Raw genomic sequence first — 23,569 nt, 5'->3', positions numbered from 1 at the left:
TGATTCAGGGAAATTACTGCCTATGTTTTGTTGTAAGAATTTTATGGTTTCACGTCTCACATTTAGGTCTTTAGTCCATTTTGAGTTTATGAATAAGATTAATTTTTAAAAATTCATCCACTTCTAGATACATACCCAAGAGAAATGAAAACATATGTCCGCACAAACACTTACACATGAGTGGTCATAGCAGTATTATTCATAATAGCTAAGAAGTAGAAGCAAACCAGATGTCCATCACCTGGAGAATGAATAAACAAAATGTAGGTCCATACAGTAAAGTAATATCTGGCCATAAAACAAAATATGTATTGGTATGTGCTACAACGTGGATGAACCTTGAAAAGGTTATGCTAAGTACAAGTAACTAACCACAAAAAGATCCCATTTATATGATTCCATTTACATGAAATGTTCAAACTAGGCAAATCTATAGACAGGTCTCAGATTAGAGGGGGAATGGATACAGAATTTCTTTTGGGGGTAATAAAAATGTTCTAAAATTAGGTTGTGGTGATGGTTGTACAACTCTGAATGTTCTTTAAAAAATTGAATTACACAGTTTATTTAAATAGGAAAATTTTATGGTATGTGAATTATATCTCAAAAAGAGGGAGAAGAAATCACCTACAACATCCTAATAAAACTACAGAAATCAAGAAGAAAATCTTAAAAGCAGTCAGTGGGGCTATGACTAGAGCACTGGAATTACCTTCAAGGGAGCAGTAAATAGACCGGTAAGTGATTTCTCAGCAGAAACAGTAGAGTTGAAAAGATAATACAGTGATGATGTCCTCAGTGTACTAAAAGAAAATAACTGCTTACCCTGAATTTTACCCAACTAAAATATCTTTTAAGGATGAAGCTGAAATAGGTGGGCCTGGGTGGCTCAGTCGTAAAGTATCTACCTTTGGCTCAGGTCATGATCCCAGGGTCCTGGGATCAAGCCCCTAATCAGGGCTCCCTGCTCAGCCAGGAACCTGCTTCTCCCTCTCCCATTCTCCCTGCTTGTGTTCCCTCTCTAGCTGTCTCTCTCTCTCTGTCAAATAAATAAAATCTTAAAAAAAAAAAAAAAGAATGAAGCTGAAATAAAAATACTTCAGATGAACAAATAAAAAGAGAGAAAGTTTGTTCCAGGAAACCTATATTAAAGAAAATACTAACAGGAATTCAGGCAAACAGAAAATGACCCCGATGAAAGCCAAAATACAGGAAAAAGTAAAGATTAACAAAAGTGTTAAATATGCACATACCAGTAGTTCCACTGCTGGGTATATACCCAACAACAGTTAATACATATGTTCACCAAAAGACATGGTCATAAAAGAATGTTCAGGGGTGCCTGGGTGGCTCAGTGTGTTGAGCGTCCGACTCTTGATTTTGTCTCAGGTCATGATCTCGGGGATCTGGGATTGAGCCCCTGGTCAGGCCAATGCTTCTCTCCCTCTGCCTCTTCCCCCTCCACTCGTGCTTGCACTCGCTCGCTCGCTCGCTCTCAAATAAATAAATCTTAAAAAAAAAAAGAATGTTCAGAGCACTATTCATTAAAACCTTGACTTAAAACTACTTAGTGCCTGTCAGTCAATCTTAGACTGTATAAATAAACTGTATAGTCAAATATGCCTTACAGCCATATAACAGTTTAAGTAAAATGTAACAGTATAAGTGAATCTAAGAAACAATAATGAGGAAAGTAGCCAGTCCACAAAATACTACATGGTGTGTGATTCCGTTTATGTTGAAATATATAATAGAGAAAATGAATCTGTGATCTTAGAAATCAGGATAGTAGTGAGGTTACAAGTGCTGGCGAGGATGCGGAGAAAACGGACCCCTCGTGTGCTGGTGGTGGGAAGGTAAATTGGTGCAGCCACCGTGGAAAACAGTGTGAGTTTCCTAAAAAAATTAAAAATAGAATTAATATATGATCCAGCAATCCCACTTCTGAGTATATATAAAGGAAATGAAAACAGAATCTCAAGGAGATAGCTGCCCTGCCATATTCATTGCAGTCTTATTCACAGTAGCCAAAATATGGGAGCAACCTGAGTGTCCATCAATAGATAAGAGGATAAAGAAGATACACACACACATGCCTATATACACACATACACTGTGGACTATTCAGCCATCAGAAGAAGGAAATCTTGCCATTTTCAACAACACAGATAGACCTGGAGGGGATTAAGCTAAGTGAAATTAGAGATAAATACTGCATGCTCTCACTTACATGTGCAATTAAAAAAGCCAAACTTACAGAGCAGAGAGTAAAATGGTAATAACCAGGGGATAGAGGATAGGAGAAATGGGGAGATGTTGGTCAGAGGATACTAACTGAGCAAGTTCTGGGGATCCAGTGTACCTCATTATGCGTATACTTAATAATACTGTATTATATACTTAAAAGTTATTAAGAGAGTAGATCTTAAGTATTCTCACCACAAAAAAGAAATATTATTTGACACGATGGAGATGTTCATTAATGCTGTGATGGTAATCATTTTTGCAATATATAAGTGTATCAAATCAACACATTGACACCTTTAATTTACAATTGTTATGTGTCAATTATATGTTATATGTCAGTTATATCTCAATAAAGCTGGGGAAAAAAATCAGAATAGTAGTTACCCTGTAGGGGTGGAGGTGCCTAGGATTGGCTAGGGCGAATTACTAGGGTGCTGGGATGTTCTGTTTCTTGATCTGAGTGTGGGTTTCATAGCTGTATTCTCTTTGAAAATTTATGATGTTCACTTAAGTGAACTTTTTTGCACATACACTGTACTTTAAAAGGTTTTTAAAAGTGAAAATATTAAATGTCAGTGATTATTGAGTGTATAAAACAGCATCTTGTGTTTATAGCTAGGAAGAAATGTAGAGCAGTTAGGGCATGTAAGCTATCAATTTATGAAATGTCAGAATTAAAGTACTTATGTTGTAGGCTCTGAAGAGGTGATTCCTTCTCCCCCCGCAAAGCGCTTTAATAAGCAATTTTGAAATTACAAGGGACCCAGATAAGTAAATTTAAGATAAATTTCAGTTATAATCTAGGAATATTTTAAGTAGGTCACAAATTAATTATATTGAGTTTTTCAGTAAAAATACCTTTTTAAAAATATTTTTAGACCTATTGTCTGTTTTGCTACTTCCCCTATTGCTTGGTCTATTTCTAAACACTACTCAATTTGGCAGTATCCCTTGAGGAATATATGGCACTTAATGTGTATTGTTCCCTAGAGGAATCATGAAAGAAAGAAAAGATGCAAATTTTCTCTTGGGATAAAATAGAAATTAATTGAAGAAGAAAGAGTCCATAATTTAAGGTATAGTTAATACTGGGAGAAAATCATATATAATTTTCATATTTGTTGGTTACATCTTCTTAGTTTAAATACCAGTTATTACTAGCAGAGTTCATACTCTTTATGCAGCAGCTTGCATGGCTTATGTTTATGTTATCATCTTGTTTTTTATATACAGTGATATAAGCTATAGTAATCATTTTTATGCATTTTCTTAGGCTTTCTTTACTTGCTTCAGACTCATCATCAGTTGGCTTTTGAATTCTGTATTAAGATTTTGAAAGAAATACTCCAACAAAAAAATGAATTGTATTTTTGTGATAGTGATTCTGCTGCATGGATTACAAACACTCTATCTCCATGCTTGGATAAACTCCATCAAAAGCACATTATCCTCCTACTTCTGTGGCCAGCTGCCTAATTGTATCTGCTGTAACCACACGCTGTTGGAACATGATACCAATGAAGAACAGAAATGATAAATTACTCCCTGCAGGTGATAGTGATAATGATAATTTTTAATTTCCTTCTTCCTCATAAGGTCTAGTCTGGTCTTATTTCATTGGCTGCCGTCCTGTTACATACACACATGATACATTTTCTTTAAAGAAATACTCATCACACCAAAATACGTGAGGAAATAATTTATTTTGATTCTAAGTCAGTGTTCTTCAAATGAGCATGTATAAAATGAACTGCATCTACCTTTGTGTATCTGGGATAAACAAGCAAAATATGGCTTAAAACAGATTTTTAAATACTCAATTTACACATACTTTGAGTTCTTTTCTTCCTTTTTGTGAAATCCTCAAAGACAAAACAAACATTTCATTTTGAAAGACTATATTCTAATGCTTAGGAATGTTTAAGATGCACAACAAAGCTACATGCCTGAATTCTTTTCCTGTATATGTGGAGGATTCCCACCAAATTACAAATGTGATCAAACTGTCCCAGAAGTTTGCTGCATGTGTATGTATTTTCCTTTTCTTCTGTTTTATTCTATAATAAGCATTGTTGTTGTTCTTAATTACCACAGATTCTCCCTTCTCTCAGTCTAAGGACTTTTTAAAAATTTTTCTGACAGTGGTATAATTCAGTGAAATTTTATTTAACTGTGACCTTGCCTTTGCAGATTAACCCAGCTCCTACCAATATTTTATTTCAATGCTTATTTTCCCTTCAGCAGTTCCCTTTGCCCCTGACAAGGTATACATGTGGAACAAAAGATAAATTTATTCTGTGCTCAGGCCTTATAACCTATCTGATCTTTTTCAAGCACGTGTCAAGCTGTGCTCCAGTTATTTATTATCATTGCCTATTAGTCATCATTTTCAATTTCCTGTGGTGGTTGTTTATTCTTACATTTGAATGCCTTCCACAGAGTGTAAGTTCATTGAAATTAACATTTGAAAGACCTAGAGATAGCCTGTCAAAGTGATGGTAACAAGGTGGTGAAACTAACTGAAAAATAGAGGCATATTTATGTTTTTCAGCAGAATAAATAGCTTTGTCCCCTAATCTGCTGACATATTTGATTGGTTATAATGGCTTTGCAGAAATAAAAACACTAATCATAGTTCAGTTGGGTTTTATAGACTATGATTCAAGTTTAAGGTTTTTTCCTCTTTTTTTCTAATATTTTAATTATTAAGGACCACTTATGGGTGGGGGGAGCCCTTTCCCTTTCAGTAGCATTCTGTTTGAGGGTTAATACCCATTTTAAAACCAGAAATGCCCTTTGGTTTTTTCAGAGCAAGAGTTTTCTACTTGCTTAGTTATATGAATCTTTTTGGGTTTTTGTGGATTTTTTTAAAAGATTTATTTATTTATTTTAAAGAGAGTGCAGGAGCAGGAAGGGCAGAGGGAAGGGATCTCAAGCAGACTCCATGCTGAGCGTGGAGCTCCAGACGGGGCTCGATCTCACAACCCTGAGATCACAACCCTAGCTGGAACCAAGAGTTGGTCGCTTAAACAACTGCGCCACCCAGGCGCCCCAGTTATGTGAATCTTAACTGTCTGATGAGTTGATTATCTGCACGTAATTTTTTACTGCAGGGAATTTCTTCCTAACTTCTCATGCTTCTGCTTCATATGTGCTATAGAACTGATTTTGATATTACCCTCCACCATTTATACATTTCATACTTAGATCACATTTTCTGACAATGTAAACTGTTATTATAGTAATGTTCTTATTGTGTTACAGATGGGAAAACCTGTCATTTTTTTTTTTCAAATTCATTTAGTTCCTATTACATATTAGATATTGCCCTAGCCCTTGGGGGTACAGAGATGAGTGATTTTTGGGTGTTGCTAAGGGAACTGATACAAAGGTAATAGTTAAATTGAATGTCTCTCCATGCAATACTATAGATCATTTAACTCAAGTTTTAGAAATAATGTATTATGACAGAAGCTGTTCATTTTTATGGGAAATATAAATTATAGGTAAGGATAAAGAATATGAACATTCCAGATCTATCATCCACTTTCAATAGCTTGGTGAATATCTTTTCAGATATGTACATATATATTCATATTTGCATAACATATAATAAGTACCAATAGTATATATCTTATTCTTTTTACCTAATAGTATATTGTGACTACGTTTCCAAATTGATAAATATTTACCTATAGGATTACTTTTGATGGGCAAATGTTATTCCATCATATGGAGGTATTAAGATTTGTTAACTGGTCACCTGTTGTTGAAAATTTGGCTAAAATTGGCATCTTATGGCTAACTCTTTGCAACCATACTTGATAAATTTCCATAGTATATTTTTTTGAAAGTTTAGATTACTGGGTCAATGAGTGTATGCATTATATAAACATTTTGATTGAGTCCATAACATATACTTACACAACAGAAAAGTGCACAAATCTTAAGTGTAGTTTGGTAAAATTGCACAAAGCGAATATCCCCCATGTATCCATGCAGCAGTCAGCTGAAGAAACAGAATATTATCCACAGCCCAGGAGCGTAACCCCTTTCTAGAATCTACCACTATTGAAGGGTAACTACTATTGTGACTTAAAACACTGTAAGTTGTGCTGTTTTGAATTTTCTATATATAGATAGAATCATAGCATGTATACCACTTTCACTGTGACTTTTTTTAAATTTTATTTTATTATGTTAATCATCATTCATTACATCATTAGTTTTTGATGTAGTGTTCCATGATTCATTGTTTGCGTATAACACCCAGTGCTCCATTCAATATGTGCCCTCTTTAATATCCGTCACCAGGCTCACCATCCCCCCACCCCCTCCCCTCTAGAACCCTCAGTTTGTTTCTCAGAGTCCATAGTCTCTCATGGTTCATCTCCCCCCCCTTCATTTTTCCTTTCCTACTATCTTCTCTCTCTTTTTTTTTTTTAAACATCTAATGTATTATTTGTTTCAGAGGTACAGGTCTGTGATTCATCAGTCTTACACAATTCACAGCGCTCACCATAGCACATACCCTCCCCAATGTCCATCACCCAGCCACCCATCCCTCCCACCCCCCACCACTCCAGCAACCCTCAGTTTACTTTCTGAGATTAAGAATTCCTCATATCAGTGAGATCATATGATACATGTCTTTCTCTGATTGACTTATTTTGCTTAGCATAATACCCTCTAGTTCCATCCACATCTTTGCAAATGGCAAGATTACGGGGTTTTGATGGCTGCATTATATTCCATTGTGTGTGTGTGTGTGTGTGTGTGTGTGTGTGTGTGTGTACACACACACACACAGCACATCTTCTTTATCCATTCATCTGTTGATGGACATCTTGGCTCTTTCCATAGTTTGGCTATTATGGACATTGCTGCTATAAACATTGGGGTGCACGTACCCCTTCAGATCACTACATTTGTATCTCTGGGGTAAATACTCAGGGAAATCCAAATCAAAACCTCACTGAGATACCACCTCACACCAGTCAGAATGGCTAAAATTAACAAGTCAGGAAACGACAGATGTTGGCGAGGATGCAGAGAAAGGTGACTTCTTTTTAATATAAATGTTTTGTCTTCTATTATGTATTGCTAAGTTCCCTCTGGAAAGGTTATTTCAGTTTATTTTCCCAGTATGCATGCTACTTTCCCCACTAACTGTGGATATTATCATTAAAAAAATGTTTTCCCCATCGTGATCAAGGAAAATTGTATCTGATTGTTTTAGTTTACTTATTTTTCTAAATAGGTCAAACATGTTTTATATATGCTCATGATTTGATTTGTCTTTTATAAATTTCCTGCTTTGTCTTCTAATTTCTTTTGACAGTTTTCTTACTAATTTGTAGTAGCTTAATGTACAAAAGACAGTGCCCCTTTGTTATATATTATATATATATAACAAATATTCTCAGATTTCTTCATCTTTTAATTTTGACACTAAAATTTTTATTTTATTAATGTTTTTATTAAAGTATAATTAACATACAGTGTCATTTTAGTTTTGGGTGTACAACACCTGCTGCTCCCTCTGCTCTCCCCCTGCTCATGCTTTCTCTCTCTCATTCTCTCTCTCTCTCTTTCAAATAAATAAAATCTTTAAAAAAATGAGTCTGGGTTTTTTTGTTTGTCTCTTTGTTTCTTTGTTTTGTTTTTTAGATTACACATATAAGTGAAATCATGTGGTATTTGTGTTTCTGTAACTAATTTCACTTAGCATAATACCTTCTTGGTCCATCCATGTTGTTGAATGGCAAGATTTCATTCTTTTTTATCCTGAGTAATATTTCATTGTGTGTGTGCATGTACCACATCTTCTTTATCCATTCATCTATCGATGGGCACTTAGGTTGCTTCCATATCTTGACTATTGTAAATAATGCTGCAATAAAAATGGGTGCATGTATCTTTTCAAATTAGTGGTTTTGTTTTCTTGGGTAAATACCGTATAGAATTAGTAGATCATATAGTATTTCTATTTTTAACTTCTTGAGGAACTTCCCTATTGTTTTCCACAGTGGCTGCACCAATTTACATTCCCACCAACAGCCCAAGTGTTCCTTTTTCTTCACATCCTCGTCAATGCGTATTATTTCTTGCCTCTTTGATTCTAGCAATTCTGACGGGTGTAAGGTAATATCTTATTATGGTTGTGATACTAAAATTTTAAACATATTAAATTTCTGCCTATGTGTGATGCTTAAAAAGCCTTCTTCACATCCCAGTCTTATAAACACTTGTATATGTATATGTATATATTCTTCCTCCTCCTAACCACCCGCCAAACCCCCTTCACTGATCTTTGTGATTACATCTGCTTACATGGAAAACCCCACCAAATGATGTTATGTCATGTTTAACTTGACATACTTAAAATCATAAGTATTTTAAAGGAATTCAGAGGGAAAAGGTAATCTTTTGTATTTACCAAACTATTGATCATTTCTGTTGTTTTTCTGTTATTTTTGATTTTTCAGGTTTTCTCCCAGTATTATTGCTCACCAGCCTGAAGAACTACCTTTAACATCTCTTTTAAAAAGTCTTTTGGCAATGAATTCTTTTAGTTTTTCTTTACTTGAAACTTTCTTTATTTTGCCTTCATTCCTGAAGGATATTTTTGCTGGATATAGAATTTTGAAAGGTTTTTCCCCTCTCCAGTGTTTTTTTCTTTTCCATCTGGACCTCCAGTTATGTGTATGTTAGATGCACAGGTCCCTGAGACTTTTGCATTTTATTTCAATCTTTTTCCCCTGATTTTTCAAAGTAGGTACTTTCTGTTGACTTACCTTCACATTCAGTGATTTTTTTTTCTCTGTCATCTCCATTCTGCAGTTCACCACAGGGAGTTTTTTTGTTTTGGTTATTGTTTTTTAATTCTAAAATTTCCATTGTTTTTTTTTTTTGTAGTTTCTTTTTCTCTACGAGAATTCCTATTGTTCGCTTCATTTCAATGTGTTTTCTCTAACTTCATCTCTGTCACCTCATAACGACATAGAATTCCTGTCTTAAAGTCCTTGTCTCGTAATACCAGCTTCTGGGCCATCCCATAATTGGCATGTGAGCAGTAGCTCTTCTCTTGAAAGTTAAAGACATTTTCCTGGTTCTTTGTATGTTGAATAATTTTTTATTGTGTTCTGAATGTTATGCATGTTATGTTGCGTGTCCTTTCAGCCCTATTATAATCATCTGGGGAATGTTGTTGATGTTTGTGTGAGCGGGCAGTCGACCAGTTAAAGCCAAAACATTAAGTTCTGTCAACCGTGTCTGGGCAGGGGGTGGTTCGCATCTCAGTCTCGTTCTCTAAACATTTGCTATAGTGTTTTGGGCTTTCATGCACAAACGCTGTTTAGTGATTAGTCTGACTTGTAGAGGTTTAAATCTCTGCTTTGTTCTTGAGATCTTTATTTGTTGGTTTTAGGTTTTTGAGGCTTGTGCCAGTGATTCAGATTTTAGGTCCATTCTCTCAGCCTTTGTTATGTTGATTTGGATCTAACCTGTAGTTCAGAGGTCAGGCTGAGACTTGTGCAGGTTCATACAAAGAAGTAGGGTTCCTCTCCTCCCCCATATGTATCACACACACTCCATTTTTTTCAGTTGAAAATTATTAGTTCTATCTAAGGTTAGTTACTCGCTGATTTCATAAAGTGTCCTGACGACATAATAAGACTAGCTGAATTTAGGAAACTGAAGACTGAAAATTTTAACTAAAATTTATTGAGAACCTGCTATCTGACAGACCTGTGCTAGGTAAGGGGCACAACAATATGAATTACACATAGGCTTTGCTCTTAGAAAACACTGCAGTCTGGTAGCACGACTAACTATAAGATAGTATGGTAAGTATTATAATAGAATTGTATATAATCACATTCTTTTAGCAAACGTTTATTGTGTACTATGGGCCAGGCACTGCTCTGGACACTGGTGAACAAGACTGGCATACAGGAATAAATTTAAGAAAACAGTTGAATTAGTCTGTGGAGGGATACCAGGAAACCAGCTGAAAGAAGTCATGTTTTAGAAATGTTCTGATTAACTAGATGGTTTTCTATAATAATCTGTATCTGAGTACTGCATTGCTTTATATTTGTCTATTTGACAGTATTATAAATAGTACTTTGAATCTCTCTTGGTATCTAAAATATAATGAACCTCAGTGTTAAATATTGAACTTGTTTTGGGCCCAATCCATATTAACCTCACAGATCAATAAAACTTCACATTCTCAACAAAAAGCAGCAGAGTACACAAATCAGCTTTATAGTGATTTTTCAATCATCGGTGTCCTATTTTTAACACTTTATAAGCTTTTTTTATTGCCACTTTTAAAATAGATTAAGCTAATTCCATTAGTGAAAGAAAAAGGGATGGTATCATTTAAATTTTAAACAAAAAGAAATGAAAATTACATATCCTCATCTGAATATTCGTCTTTTAGAGACCTTTTTGTACTATCACAGTAATCCTTAGAGTGACCTCAGAGGTTCTCCTTTGGGTATTTGCTTAAACATAAGTTTTATTTGAGTACTACTATATATTTTTTGTTTATCTTCAGGAAAAATAAATGTGACATTTAAAAATTCTGTTGACCTCATCACAAAAGTATTCATAGTACTCTGCTTTAAAATTAGATGCACAAGATCAGAAGAAATTAAATGAGATCTTTGTATAAAAGAGTATGTTTAAGTTAAATTTATTGCTTTGTCACAAACCACCCTAAAACTGAGTGCCTTGAAGTCACAATCATTTAGATTTATTTGTGTATGATTCTGCAGTCTGGACTGGACTTATCCTCTAGTTCTTCTGCTGGTTTCTCCCCAGGTCTCTCAGGCTGCTGCAGTTGTCTGGTTTGACTGGAGCAAAGAGCTCCAAGATGGCTCAGCTTGCACAGCGGCCTCTCCTTGGGAGAGCATGGGTTAGCTAGGGGCTGGCCGAGGCCTCTTCCTTAATGTGGTCTCTCACTTTTCAGTAGTCTACCACAGTCATTTCTCTAATAAAACACATATTGATTATTTGATTAGCCTTGTTGCTCTTATTATATTGTTTCTGTGGGGGAAAGCCAAATTATATTACTTTATTTTTACATGTAACATCTTTTCCAGGAAAAAATAGTGGCCTGTCATAAATTTAAGAGGTATCTAGTCTTTGAAATGGTTTCTTGTTGCCATGTCTTGAAATACTGAATAATTAATTGTTATGTCATGTAATTAGTTTAATAATTATTTCTATTCCCTTTTTTTTCTTTTAACAGGCAATTGCTGGCTACTTTGATATATATTTTGAGAAGGATTGTCACAGCAGGGTAAGTATCATGAGTTTTCTCATAAGAATTAATTATATGAAATACATTGTATTTTTTTGTGTGTGTGCCCCAAGGTGTTTGATCATGAGCATTTTGCTGTTGTAAGCAATTGGAGCTTGTATTTGATGTAGTAGATTAATGTAGCATGATATTAAAAACCAGATACTTTTGAACTCTACGAATGCAGGTCATGTTCTCCACGGGCCCCCAGAGTGCCAGAACACACTGGAAACAAACAATATTTCTATTGGAAAAGCCATTTTCAGTTAAAGCAGGTAAGAAAGAGGGCGCTTGGGTGGCTCAGTCGCTTAAGCGTCTGCCTTTGGCTCAGGTCATGATCCCGGGGTCCTGGAAATGAGTCCCACATCAGGCTCCTTGCCCTGCGGGGAGCCTGCTTCTCCCTCTCCTCCCCACTTGTGCTCTCTCTCACTATCTCTGTGTCTCTCTCTCAAATAAATAAAATCTAAAAAAATTTTTTTTAATTAAAAAAAAGCAGATAAAGAAAAGGGGGAGAAATGACTTACTCATTTTGAAGTAAACAATATTCCTTCATTCTACAATGATTTTTTGTGTGTCCACTGTATTTGAAGCAATATAACATGCTAAGTAAGGTAAGATGTTCTTAGAGCTGCATAAGTTTTAGATGGCATATCATTTCATTAAAGTAGTGATTTAAAGAAAACTCTAGATTAGATTTATAATTCCTGCCAGTTAAAATGTGCTTTAGTATGTAGCTTTTGAGTACCACAAAAAAATTCTGAAAACTTTTCTTTAAGCAGTAACTAAAATATACTAAGTTGCAAACATAACTAAAAATACTTTCACCTCCAAAGTGACTGAAGAGAAATATCACCCATAGAAGTGAAGTGTAAATTAAAGAGAATGCCATTCAGTAGTTATGGTGTTCAGTATATATGTCTAGGGGCCTCTCCACTATCTCCACCTGCTCAAATCTTACACGGTGCTCAAGGACCGGCCCAATTCCACATTCCTCTGTCTTAAACTGCATTGATTGCTCACTCTGATGAGAACCTACAGTTCTTATGTACCTACACCCTTAGCTCCAAAAGTTAGAATTTGACTATGGAACCTTTTTTTATTTAAATTGTTTATTACATATAAGTTGTTCTCCCCCACCTTCACTGAAAGCTTTCTGACTATATGAAACCTGAATGTACAACAAATTTCAATGAAAAGATACCCAACATCACTAGTAACCAGGGAGAGAGGCCAATTAAAACTATGTAAGAAACTGTTTCTTATCCATCACTACAGGAAAAAAACATAAAATTTAACAAGGCTAAGTGCCTGTAATTGTGTAGCCAGATGGAACTTTTATATTTTATACTCTTCTGCTGATAGTCTTTATTGATACAACTTCAGAGAACAGTTTGCTACCATCAAGTTAAGTATAGATGTATAAATATCCATCACTATAACCACAGTTTTTTTCTAGGCATATATTCTGAACAATCTCCCCTTCAGCCTGTCTACAACAATCTTAACAAAAGTATGGTTTGTAGAAGTGAAATATTGGAGGCAACCTGAATGTCCATTAAAAAAGATATATGGTAGTTGCATACATTAAAATCTCTGTAACAGATAAATCATATATTTGTGAATATCAGATCAGCAACATTAAGCAAAAAATGTTGCAGAATAATTCCTACAATACACTGTTTATATGGAGTTTAAAGACATTGAAACAGTTACACCTACACATGTAGTAAAATAAGAAGCGATACTTAAAGATGATAACTGCGGAATTCAGTATAGTGGCTACCCCTGAAGAGAGAGAGAAATAGGAGCAGGGAATGTAAAGAGGGTTCAGTGCCATAGATCTGAATTACTCCTTTTAGATTGAGGGAACTGTGGGAGAATGTTAAGATTTGACAAAACTGAGTGGTGGGTCCGGGTGGTCATTATATTGTTCTATATATGTTTAAAATATTCCATAAAATTCAATTATAGTTTGATTTCACTGTTGATGCATAAATTGAATTTAGTAGATGCAGATAAACACTATTAGAGTAAAGCAGCACCTTGTTGTCATGTTTTCACTTTAAGATTGCAATGCTATGGAAATAAAACCTTGATGGTGTCATTTTCTCTTTCTCCAAAAAGCTTGAGCAATAGCAAAACTGAAGTGTGGGGAACACAAATGAAATTTTATTACATTTTCATTTGTTTTTGTTTGGTTAGTTGGTTGGGTTTTGTATAGCTTTGGTATTTGGATTGATATTTGGAAACTTGAAAATGTTGCTTTCTTCTTCATGGTAACCATTTTATTATCTTAATGCTAAATTTTAAGGGTAGTGCTAATTCATTCATGTTTTAATCTTGAGGGAGACTTAAGATAGCATTTGAATTTTCTCCTACCTAATTACAACAAAATATTATTTTATGTCTAGTGAAATTTTGAAATCCTAACTATTCATTACCCAGTAATCCTTAGAGTAATTGATTCAGCTTTTTTAGAATACTATGAAGGAGGTGTGTGATTTTAATATTGCCTTCTTGTCTACATTCTGTATTTCTTACACTGCCATTATATATGTGCTTGTATTTAAATGCAAGACCAGTACACCACAAAATTTTGGAATCTCCTAAAATATAACTGGGAAAGACTTGAAAGGGAAATTTCAAAGTAAGGAAAATGGGGTCATTCTCAGCTAGAAGGGATTATATAAGGAAATACAACACTTTTTTTTAACCCTGCTAAATTCTGATGCTAGTACTAATGAATAGAAGCCAGAAGTTGCAAGGCAGAGTACTGAAGAAGACATGCTAATCAGAAAATGCCTCCAGAAGTCTACACACAATGTCCCCTTGAGTTTTAGAGGAGAACTAAGATGTATGCATGTAGGATGAAATGCCTGAGGTCAAGCAAAGCATCCGGGGCAGCTGTGAACAAATAGTTCTGAGTTTACATGGGGCTGTGGGGTATGAGTTTCAACCAGCTAGAGTGGGAACTCCTTTTGGACTCTATTCAGTCCAGAAAGACCATAGCTTCATAGTGGGAATAAACTGTCCCTAAAGTAAAGGCTAACCTGTATGCTCCTTAACAAAGCTTAAAAACAAGCCTTAAAAAAAAAAAAACAAAAGAACCCAAGTAACTTTATTGGCAACAAAGGAAAACAAAAAACATTGAACAACATAAAAATCATCATGGCCAAAACTTCCAATAAAACATTGAATGCAGGAAAATATCAGTTGATAGAAACAGACCCGGAAATGAAATTAGCACACAAGCATGTTGAAACATATTCTAAATACTTTTATATGAGAATATATTTAAAATCCAAACAACTTCTAGAGATGGAAATTATAATATCTGAAGTGAAAATGTCATTCAGTGCAATCAACAGAAAAAACAGGCCAGTGTTCTTGAAGATGCAGCATAAAATGTATCCAAAATGAAGCACAGAGAGGGAAAAAAAGATTTTTTAAAGAAACATATCCACAGTATCCTGTGGGAAAATATGAAGCACTCTAATTTAAATGTGATAAAAGAAGTCCCTGAAAGAAGCAGGGGCAGAAAATATATTTGAAGATACAATAATGGCCAAATTTTTTTCATTTGATAAAAGCTGTAGCCCACAGATTGAAGACACTCAGTGAACCCTAGGTAAGATCGATACACTGAAAACAGCACCGAGGCATACTGCAAACCAGCTGCCCATAAATGGTGCTAGTAATAGAGTCTTCCCGTGACCCAGAGATAAACTAAACAGAGGAACAAAGGAAGAATAATTTCAGAATCTTCTTCAGAAACTGTGTAAGCCAGATGATAAATGACATTTTCAAAGTGCTGAAAGAAACTGTCAACCTAGATTCTATATTTAGAATATATTTCAAAAATGAAGGCTAAATAAAACTTGCCCAGAAGAAAAACACTGCGAAAATTCATCTCCAGCAGACCATCAGTACAAGATAAAGTAAGTTCCTCCAGTGAAAGGAAAATATCACCAAATGGAAACTTGAATCTAAACAAAGGAATGGGAAATGTCAGAAGTAGTAAATGTGTGAGTTCCTAAAAAAGACTTTATTTTCGGGGCACCTGGGTGGCTCAGTTGGTTAAGCGACTGCCTTCGGCTCAGGTCATGATCCTGGAGTCCCGGGATCGAGTCCCACATCGGGCTCCCTGCTCGGCGGAGAGTCTGCTTCTCCCTCTGACCCTCTTCCCTCTTGTGCTCTCTGTCTCTCATTCTCTCCTTCTCAAATAAATAAATAAAACCTTTAAAAAAAAAAAAAGCATTTGGTATTGGATTAAAAAAAAAAAACCTTTAAAAAAATAATTAAAAAAAAGACTTTATTTTCTCACTTTTTAATTTTGTAAAAGATAATTGACTAAAGTAAAAATAATGTATTACGGGTTTCAAAACATAGCGACATAAAATGTATGGCAGTAATCAAAAAAATTGAGAAAATGGATTAAGTTCTTACACTGTACATAAAGCAATTTAATGGTAAATTATGGTAAATACGTATATTGTAAACGCTAGAGGAACAGGTAAAAAAAAGTTTAAATCAAGCCACAAAATAAAGCTGATAAGCTAGTAGTGAAGATAAAATGGAATCTCAAGCAAAAGATTTAGTTCAAAAGAAGATGCAAACATAAAGAAATAGAAAACAAATGGTATGGGGTACCTGGGTGGCTCAGTGGGTTAAGCGTCTGCCTTCAGCTCAGGTCATGATCCCAGGGTCCTGGAATCAAGCCCAGCATCGGGCTCCCTGCTTGGTGGGGACTCTGCTTCTCTCTCTCTCCCTCTGCCACTCCCCCTGCTTGTGCTCTCTCTCCCTCCCTATCTCTCTCTTCCTCTCTGTCAAATAATAAAATTAAAAAAAAAAGTGGTGTGATGGTAGACTTAAATTCAAAATGAATGGTCTGTATATCCACATAATGGAATATTATTGAGTGCTAAAACGAAATAAACTATGATGCTATGAAATGACATGGAGGAATCTTAAATTCATATTCCTGAGTGAAAGGAGCTTATTTGAAAAGGCTACACACTGTGATTCCACCTATATGGCATTCTGGAAAAAGCAAAACTGCAGAATGAAAAAGTAGTGGTTGCCAAGGGCAGGGGATAGAAATAAGCAGAGCACAGAGGATTTTTAGGGCAGTGAAAATAAGCTCTCTCACCGAATGCAGCTTGAATAAGCCAGAATGCAGGGAATAGCTATTTGAGATCTCTGAAAAGTAAATTGGAGAAGACCAGAATTCAAATACCCTGAACTGGTGATAAATTTATGATTTGTTTGCCTCCAGTATCCCCCAGTCTGGTCTCCAGACAGCCTGAAACCCAGAATTAAGGCATCAGCGCAGACTAGCTCCTCTAATTCTAACTTGAGGAATGGGGAAAGGATCTCCTAATGCTTAGAGAAATCCACATTTTTCTCTGTTCTCTTATACCCTCGCCCCCAGATAACCCCACAGTGGCAGCAGTGGGGACCCACAAACACCTTAAACTCTGAGGGATGGTAAGTAAATGAGTGGGTGTGGCTGTGTTCCAGTTAAACTTTATTTACAAAAACAGGCAGCCAGCCTCAAAGCCTTTCATAAAACAAATCTCCAGGCACAAATTGCTTCATTGCAAATACTTCCAACCACTTCAAAAAATAACACCAATTCTATGTATAGAATACAAAGAATTAGAAAATAGAAGAGAGCTAATTTTATAAGGGCCTTAATACAAAAAAACAGACAAAAATTGTACAAGAAAATTAAACTACAGAACAACATCTTTCATGAATATAGATGCACAAATTGTCAACAAAATACTAGCAAACTGAGTCCAGCAATATTTTTTAAAAAGAACAATACACTATGACCAAGTGAGGTTTAGTCCAGGAATCCAAGACTGATTCAATAATATAAAATCTAAAAATATTGTAAAATCATTTAATACAGTCAACCATGCTAACAATCTAAAGAAGAAAAACCACGTGGTCACATCAGTGGATGCACAAAGGCATTTGACAAAATACTCATAGCATACTAGAAATAAAAGAGAACTTCCTGAACCTGATAATAGGCATCCACACAAAGTCCACAGTTAGCATCATACTGAATGGAGCAAAACTGAATGCTTTTCCTCTGGGACAAGGCAAGAATGTTCACATTCACCGCTCCTATTCTCTTATATTGGAGGTCTTAGCAAGTGATAGGAATGAAAAAAGAAGTAAATGTCATTGGAAAGGAAGAAATAAAACTGTCATTGTTTATAGATAACATGATTGTGTCCACAGTGAATTCTAAGGGATCTTCAAAAAAAAACTACAGAACTAGTAAGAATTTAGAAAGGTAAAAATTGACAGGCTGGGTGCCTGGGTGGCTCAGTTGGTTAAGCAACTGCCTTCGTCTCAGGTCATGATCCTGGAGTCCCAGGATCGAGTCCCGCCCCCATCGGGCTCCCTGCTCAGCGGGGAGTCTGCTTCTCCCTCTGACCTTCCTCCCTCTCATGCTCTCTCTCTGCCATTCTCTCTCTCTCTCTCAATAAATAAATAAAAATCTTTAAAAAGAAAAAAAGAAATTGACAGGCTGATTCAAAATTTGAATGCAAATGCAAAAGACCTGGAGTTACCAGGCAATTTTTCAAAGAATCATATTGGAATCCTTTTACTATGTGATTTCTAAACTTACTAAAAAGTTATATTAAACCAGACAATAAGGTTTTATACTATATATAGACATAGAGATTAATATAACAAATAGAGAATCCAGAAATAGACCCACTTTTGTATAATTATATTTTTCCAAAGGATTGGTGTAATTCAATGGGAAAATGATAGTCTTTTCAAGAAATGGTGCTTAGAACAACTAAATGTTTGTACAGGAAAATAATCTCAATGCTTACCTTATACTATATTCAAGAACCAACTCTAAATGCGTCAAAAACCTAAATATAAATGTATAAAACTGCAAAATTTCTAGAAGATAACGTAAGAGATAGAGACCTGGGGTAGGCAAAAGTTTACGAGGGTGAGGTAATGGTAAAAGTCATTGAACTGCACATGTAAAATATGCACGTTTTACTGTATATAAATAATGCCTTACTAAAGTTAATTAAAAAAAAAACCCTCACTGGACTATCAATATTTCCAGGATAAAATCCAAATTCCTTACCTTGGCCCTTTACAATCTGACCATTTTTCATCATTTCCAATCCCACTGTGTTATATTCCACATCATAAGCCCATCATATGCTCCAGCTCATATGGACTTACACAAATTGCTCATTTTTTAGCTAACTTTCCTATCTTTTCTTACTCCTTACCTTTGTCTAAGATAGTCTACATAGAAAGCTGTTTTGACCTCTTTCACTTGATAAATTTCAATTTTTCTCTTTATTACCCAGCTTATTTCTATAAATCTTTCCTCACCTTAGAAAATTAATTGCTGTCTTCTTTGTTCTCCTAGATCAATTCATGCATACATCTGTTATCACATCTCAGTATGCTGTAATAAAGGGTCTAATATATGATGAGTTGTCTTTCTCCTTTTTGATCTGATGTAGTATTTGCCATATTGTAAATATTTTGCTGAATATACAAGTAAGTGTAGTAATATTCATTGTCATTGAAATCTCATTTCCTCTAATCACCTTGGGAGACATCATGCCAGAGGCGTTTACTGGCTGTTTTATTTGGTTGTCCCAGTTTGTCAACTGTGATGTTCTCAAAAATTTTATCATACTATTGAACTTCAATAGATTGATATTCAGATTTATCTTGGCATGTTTGAAGAGTTCTCTGTAGTTGGGTTTAATTAAAACTAAAAGTAGTTTTGTACTCATTATGCTCTAAAATTATTAGATAAAATTAAATAAAGCTGAATGTCTAGTCAGAATAATTTACTGTGTATATAAACCTTGTCTTAGTATTCAGAAAGTAATATAAGATTTTTTAAATAAAATATTATGCCTTTCATCATGCTGCCTAGATTGTGGGCCATGGGGGCAGGTGTGTGAATATCTTCAATAATGGTAAATCTCTTTTTCCACCCTTCAGGGTAGACTTGATATTTAGAAAGTAAGAAAAGATGTTGTGTGAATAAGGAATTGTACATTTGGGGGCGCCTGGGTGGCTCAGTCAGGTAAGCGGCTACCTTCGGCTTGGATCATGATCCCAACGTCCTAGGATTGAGCCCTGCGTCGGGCTCCTAGCTCATCAGGGAGCCTGCTTCTCCCCCTCCCTCTGCCTGCCTGCCGCTCCCCCTGCTTGTGCTCTCTCTCTCACTATCTCTCCCTCTCTGTATCAAATAAATAAATAAAAATTAAATTAAATAAAAAGAAAAAGAATTGTACATTTGGCCAAAAACAAAATGGAACTATAAAATAATGAACCTAGTTTGTTTTGGTGTTTGGCTTTTTTTTTTATATTTTATTCACAACCTAGATCTAAAAATATTTCAGAAGAAATGCTGTCAACATTTGAGCACTTCCAGCATTCTGGGAGTAACAAACCACCCTCCCAGAATAAATACTTTAAGGTAGTGGCTTTAAAGTACTTAAAGAACACTTACTTTAAAGTTTAAATTCAATGTGTTTGTCCCCTTTCCTTTAATGTACAATTTTTTATTGTACAAACTTATATGACAGTGTTTACTGTAAAAATCCAGATCTTTTTCATGTAATTTGGCTTTGAAAATATGACTAAAATCAAGCTATTTTTCTTTATATGTATCTAGTAAGCTTTTATATAATGGAAAATCCATTTCTCTTTTTTCTTTCATTCTTTAAGCTGTAATAGTGATAATAATGATTTTTAAATTTTCCCCCTTCTGGGGAAATGAAATTTTATTGCTCGGGAAGAAATTAATTTTAAAAAGCCACTAGAACAGAATTGAAATGAAATCAGTTTTGTTCTTTGAACTGCAGCACTGCTTTGTGGTACTAATGGCCGTCTGCCGATGATACAGGGTGATAACAGCTCAACTGCACAGACAGTGTCCTTTGCAGCTCTCACCACTGTATACACACTTAACAGCATCGGTCATTTTATATCTATTTGACACTGATTAATTACTACCATCCATTCCGTTATTACAGCCACTGCCTTGGCATTTTTGTCAGGCCTAAACAATTGACGGGAGTTCAGCAGTGTGAATTATGTATTTATTTCTGTGACCCTTCATGCTATTTAATTAACTTAGATAAGTGCTGTTTGCACCCTTATTTTGAAATTAAGATTATTACAGAAATAGTTACTTTGCTTGTATTTCAAGACATGAAAATTATACTAGCTTATAAGGTAATTACTGTTATGACTCTTTATTCAGTGTTTAATATTGATGCTTAAAATTTTTTCTTTCATGAAAATTTAACGAAAGTATCCATTACTAGTTCATCTTGACCTGTGCTATATTTCTAAGCTGAGGGCTACATAGAACTCTTAAAAGTATCCTTTAAACTTGAAATGAAGAATTTGATGACCTGCTTCATAAGCTCTATGGAACATTTCCATTTTGAGCTTTATCCTAAGGATTGAATAGAACATTTACAAACAAGCCAACTTTCATTTTTTTAACACCTCCAAGGCACTTAAACAGCAGCAACCATTAGAGGACAGGCACTAAAAAGAAACATTTGCAACAATACCTCATATACCTCAACAAAATCACTAACTTGAATGCACAAAGGATTTTTTTTTTTTTTTAGGTGGTGGTTAAACATTTGAAATAATACCCATCACCACTGATAATCACTGAAATGCAATCAAAGCAGTCAGATTCTGGTGGTTGTTTAAATAACAAAAATATTTTTATTCTCTTTTACTCATTTTTTTTGTTTGGTTTCTAATAACACCCAGTGTTGATGAAGATGGCAGGAATGTAAAACTGGAATATACTTTATGCCTTTTTTGAAAGTATTCCACTTCTGATCATTCATCCTAAGGAATCAAATCAAAATTTGCTTTTTAAAAAATATTTGCTCTTCTCAGAAGTGAAAGTATAGTGTTTTAAGTTGCCTTTTTTTTAAAAAATTATTTATTTATTTTGGGGGGAGTGCAGAGGGAGAGAATCCCTAAGCAGACTCCCTGCTGAGTGAGTGTGCAGCCCGACAGGGGGCTTGATCCCAGTACTCATAAGATCACAATAGGAGCTGAAACCAAGAGTCAGATGCCCAACGGACTGAGCCACCCAGGCGCCCCAAGTTACTTTTCTTTCTTTAGAGTATCTTGCTTCAGAGTTTTGTTTTCATTTTTGTATAATCAAGTCTTTAACCTTTTCCATTTGGTTTCTGACTTTGGTTTCGTACTGAAAAAGATTGTATTACTATATTTACACATTTCTGTTGAATTCTTTCCTCAGTGACTTAAAATGCCCCACTTACATGTACTAAATCGCCATAACGGATCTTTTGGTTTCTCTACTATATTCCATTTATCTCTGAGTCAGTTTATTCCTAAGTTGCCACATTTGTTAAAGTTTTTTTCCATAATTTACATACAATAAAAATTCACATATCTTCATTGTATACTTTGATGAGTTTTGACAAATGTATGCACCATCCTAATCAAGATAAAAGATTTACATCACTCTAAAAAAGTTTCCTCCTTGGGGACGCCTGAGTGGCTCAGTCAGTTAAGCGTCTGCCTTTGCAGGTCATGATCTCAGGGTCCTGGGATCAGGCCCCACATCACATTGGGCTCCCTGCTCAGCGGGGAGCCTGCTCCTCCCTCGCCCTCTGCCCCTCCCCCACTTGTGCGCGCTCTGTCAAATAAATAAATAAAAACTTTAAAAAATAAATAAAAATTTAAAAAAATAAAATAAAAAGTTTCCTTTGATCCCCTATGTGATTAGTCATTCCCAGCTCCAATCCCCAGACCAAGACAACCCCTGATCTGCTTTCTGTCACTATATATTAGTATTACTTATACTAAACTATTAGTATTCTTTTAAAATGTTACACTTCTTTGCTTAACATATTTTGAGGTTCATCTGTATATCAGTAGTTTGTTCCTTTTTATTCTTAAATAGTATTCCTTTATATGACCATACCACAGTTTACTTACCACATTCACCTGCTGCTAGACTGTTGTTTCCAGTTAGGGGCCGTTATGGATGGAGTTGCTACAAATATTCATGTAAAAACATGTCTTTGTGTGGACATACATTCTCATTTCTCTTGGGTGGATGCCTAGGGAAGGACTTACTAGGTCTTATGGTAAGTGTATGTTTAACTTTATAGGAAACTAGCAAATTTTTTCAAAATCACTGCACTTTTCAATGTTCCTACCACCATAGTGGGGTCAGCTGCTCCACATCCTTGTTAACACTTATAAAAAAGGTCAGCCATTTTAATTTGTCATTCTTTTGTCTGTAAGCTGTCTTTCTAATTAGCGTTTGCCTGATGACTAATGATGTCGAGCATATTTTCATGTGTTTACTGGTCATTTGTATAATTTGTGTGTGGGAGGTGTCTCTTAAAAATACTTTGCTGAATTCTTAATCGGGGTGTTTGTCAACTTACCGAATTAAAAGAATCCTTATATACATGGGTACAAGTTCTTTGTCAGATATATGTGTTGCTAATATTTTTATCCCAAATCCCAGCATTTCTTTTCATTTTCTCAATATCTTTTGAAGTTTGTATTTTTGTGTCCTAATTAAGAAATCTTTGCTACCCTAACATCATAGAGTTTTTCATACATGTTTCTTCTAAAAATGTTATAGTTTTGCCTGGTACATTTAGGTCTATAATGTATTTCGTGTTAATTTTAAGAGTAATAGTTTATTTTTTCCCAAACGTACATTAGGCTGTTTCTTCATCATTTCTTGAAAAGTCTGTCCTTTTCCAATTTAATTACTTGGCTCCTTAGTCAAAAATTAATTGACCATATATGGATATGTCTATTTCTGAGCTGTTTTGTTCCATTGATCTGTGTATCTGCCCTTATGCCAGTTAGACACTGTCTTCATAAGATGATAGAAGTCCTCAGGCTTTGTTCATTTTCAAAATTGTTTTCATTATTCTAGATCCTTTAAATTTCCATATAAAT

The 23,569-nt window shown here is 35.0% G+C and overlaps 1 protein-coding gene across 6 annotated transcripts in view; it reads left to right on the top strand.

Annotated features, from left to right (window-relative positions):
- Positions 1-23,569, top strand: part of PRMT3 (protein arginine methyltransferase 3) — a 141,755-nt gene that overhangs the window by 105,591 nt on the left and 12,595 nt on the right. For 4 of the 6 annotated variants that reach the window (XM_025878546.2, XM_073904853.1, XM_073904854.1 and 1 more), the window contains 2 exons: positions 11,510-11,560; positions 11,748-11,835. In XM_025878546.2, coding sequence (XP_025734331.2) covers positions 11,510-11,560; positions 11,748-11,835 — 139 coding nt within the window. Of the gene's footprint in view, positions 1-611; positions 738-11,509; positions 11,563-11,747; positions 11,836-23,569 lie in introns of those variants that run through there. The other 2 variants (XR_012381862.1, XM_073904852.1) reach the window with 2 other exon arrangements.

Source organism: Callorhinus ursinus, unplaced genomic scaffold (genome assembly GCF_003265705.2).
Source record: "Callorhinus ursinus isolate GAN/ISIS: 27379988/994484 unplaced genomic scaffold, GSC_fseal_2.0 scaffold21, whole genome shotgun sequence".
Lineage (NCBI taxonomy): Eukaryota > Metazoa > Chordata > Mammalia > Carnivora > Otariidae > Callorhinus > Callorhinus ursinus.
Note: the sequence above shows the minus strand (reverse complement) of the source record. Positions and strands in the feature narration are given on the sequence as shown.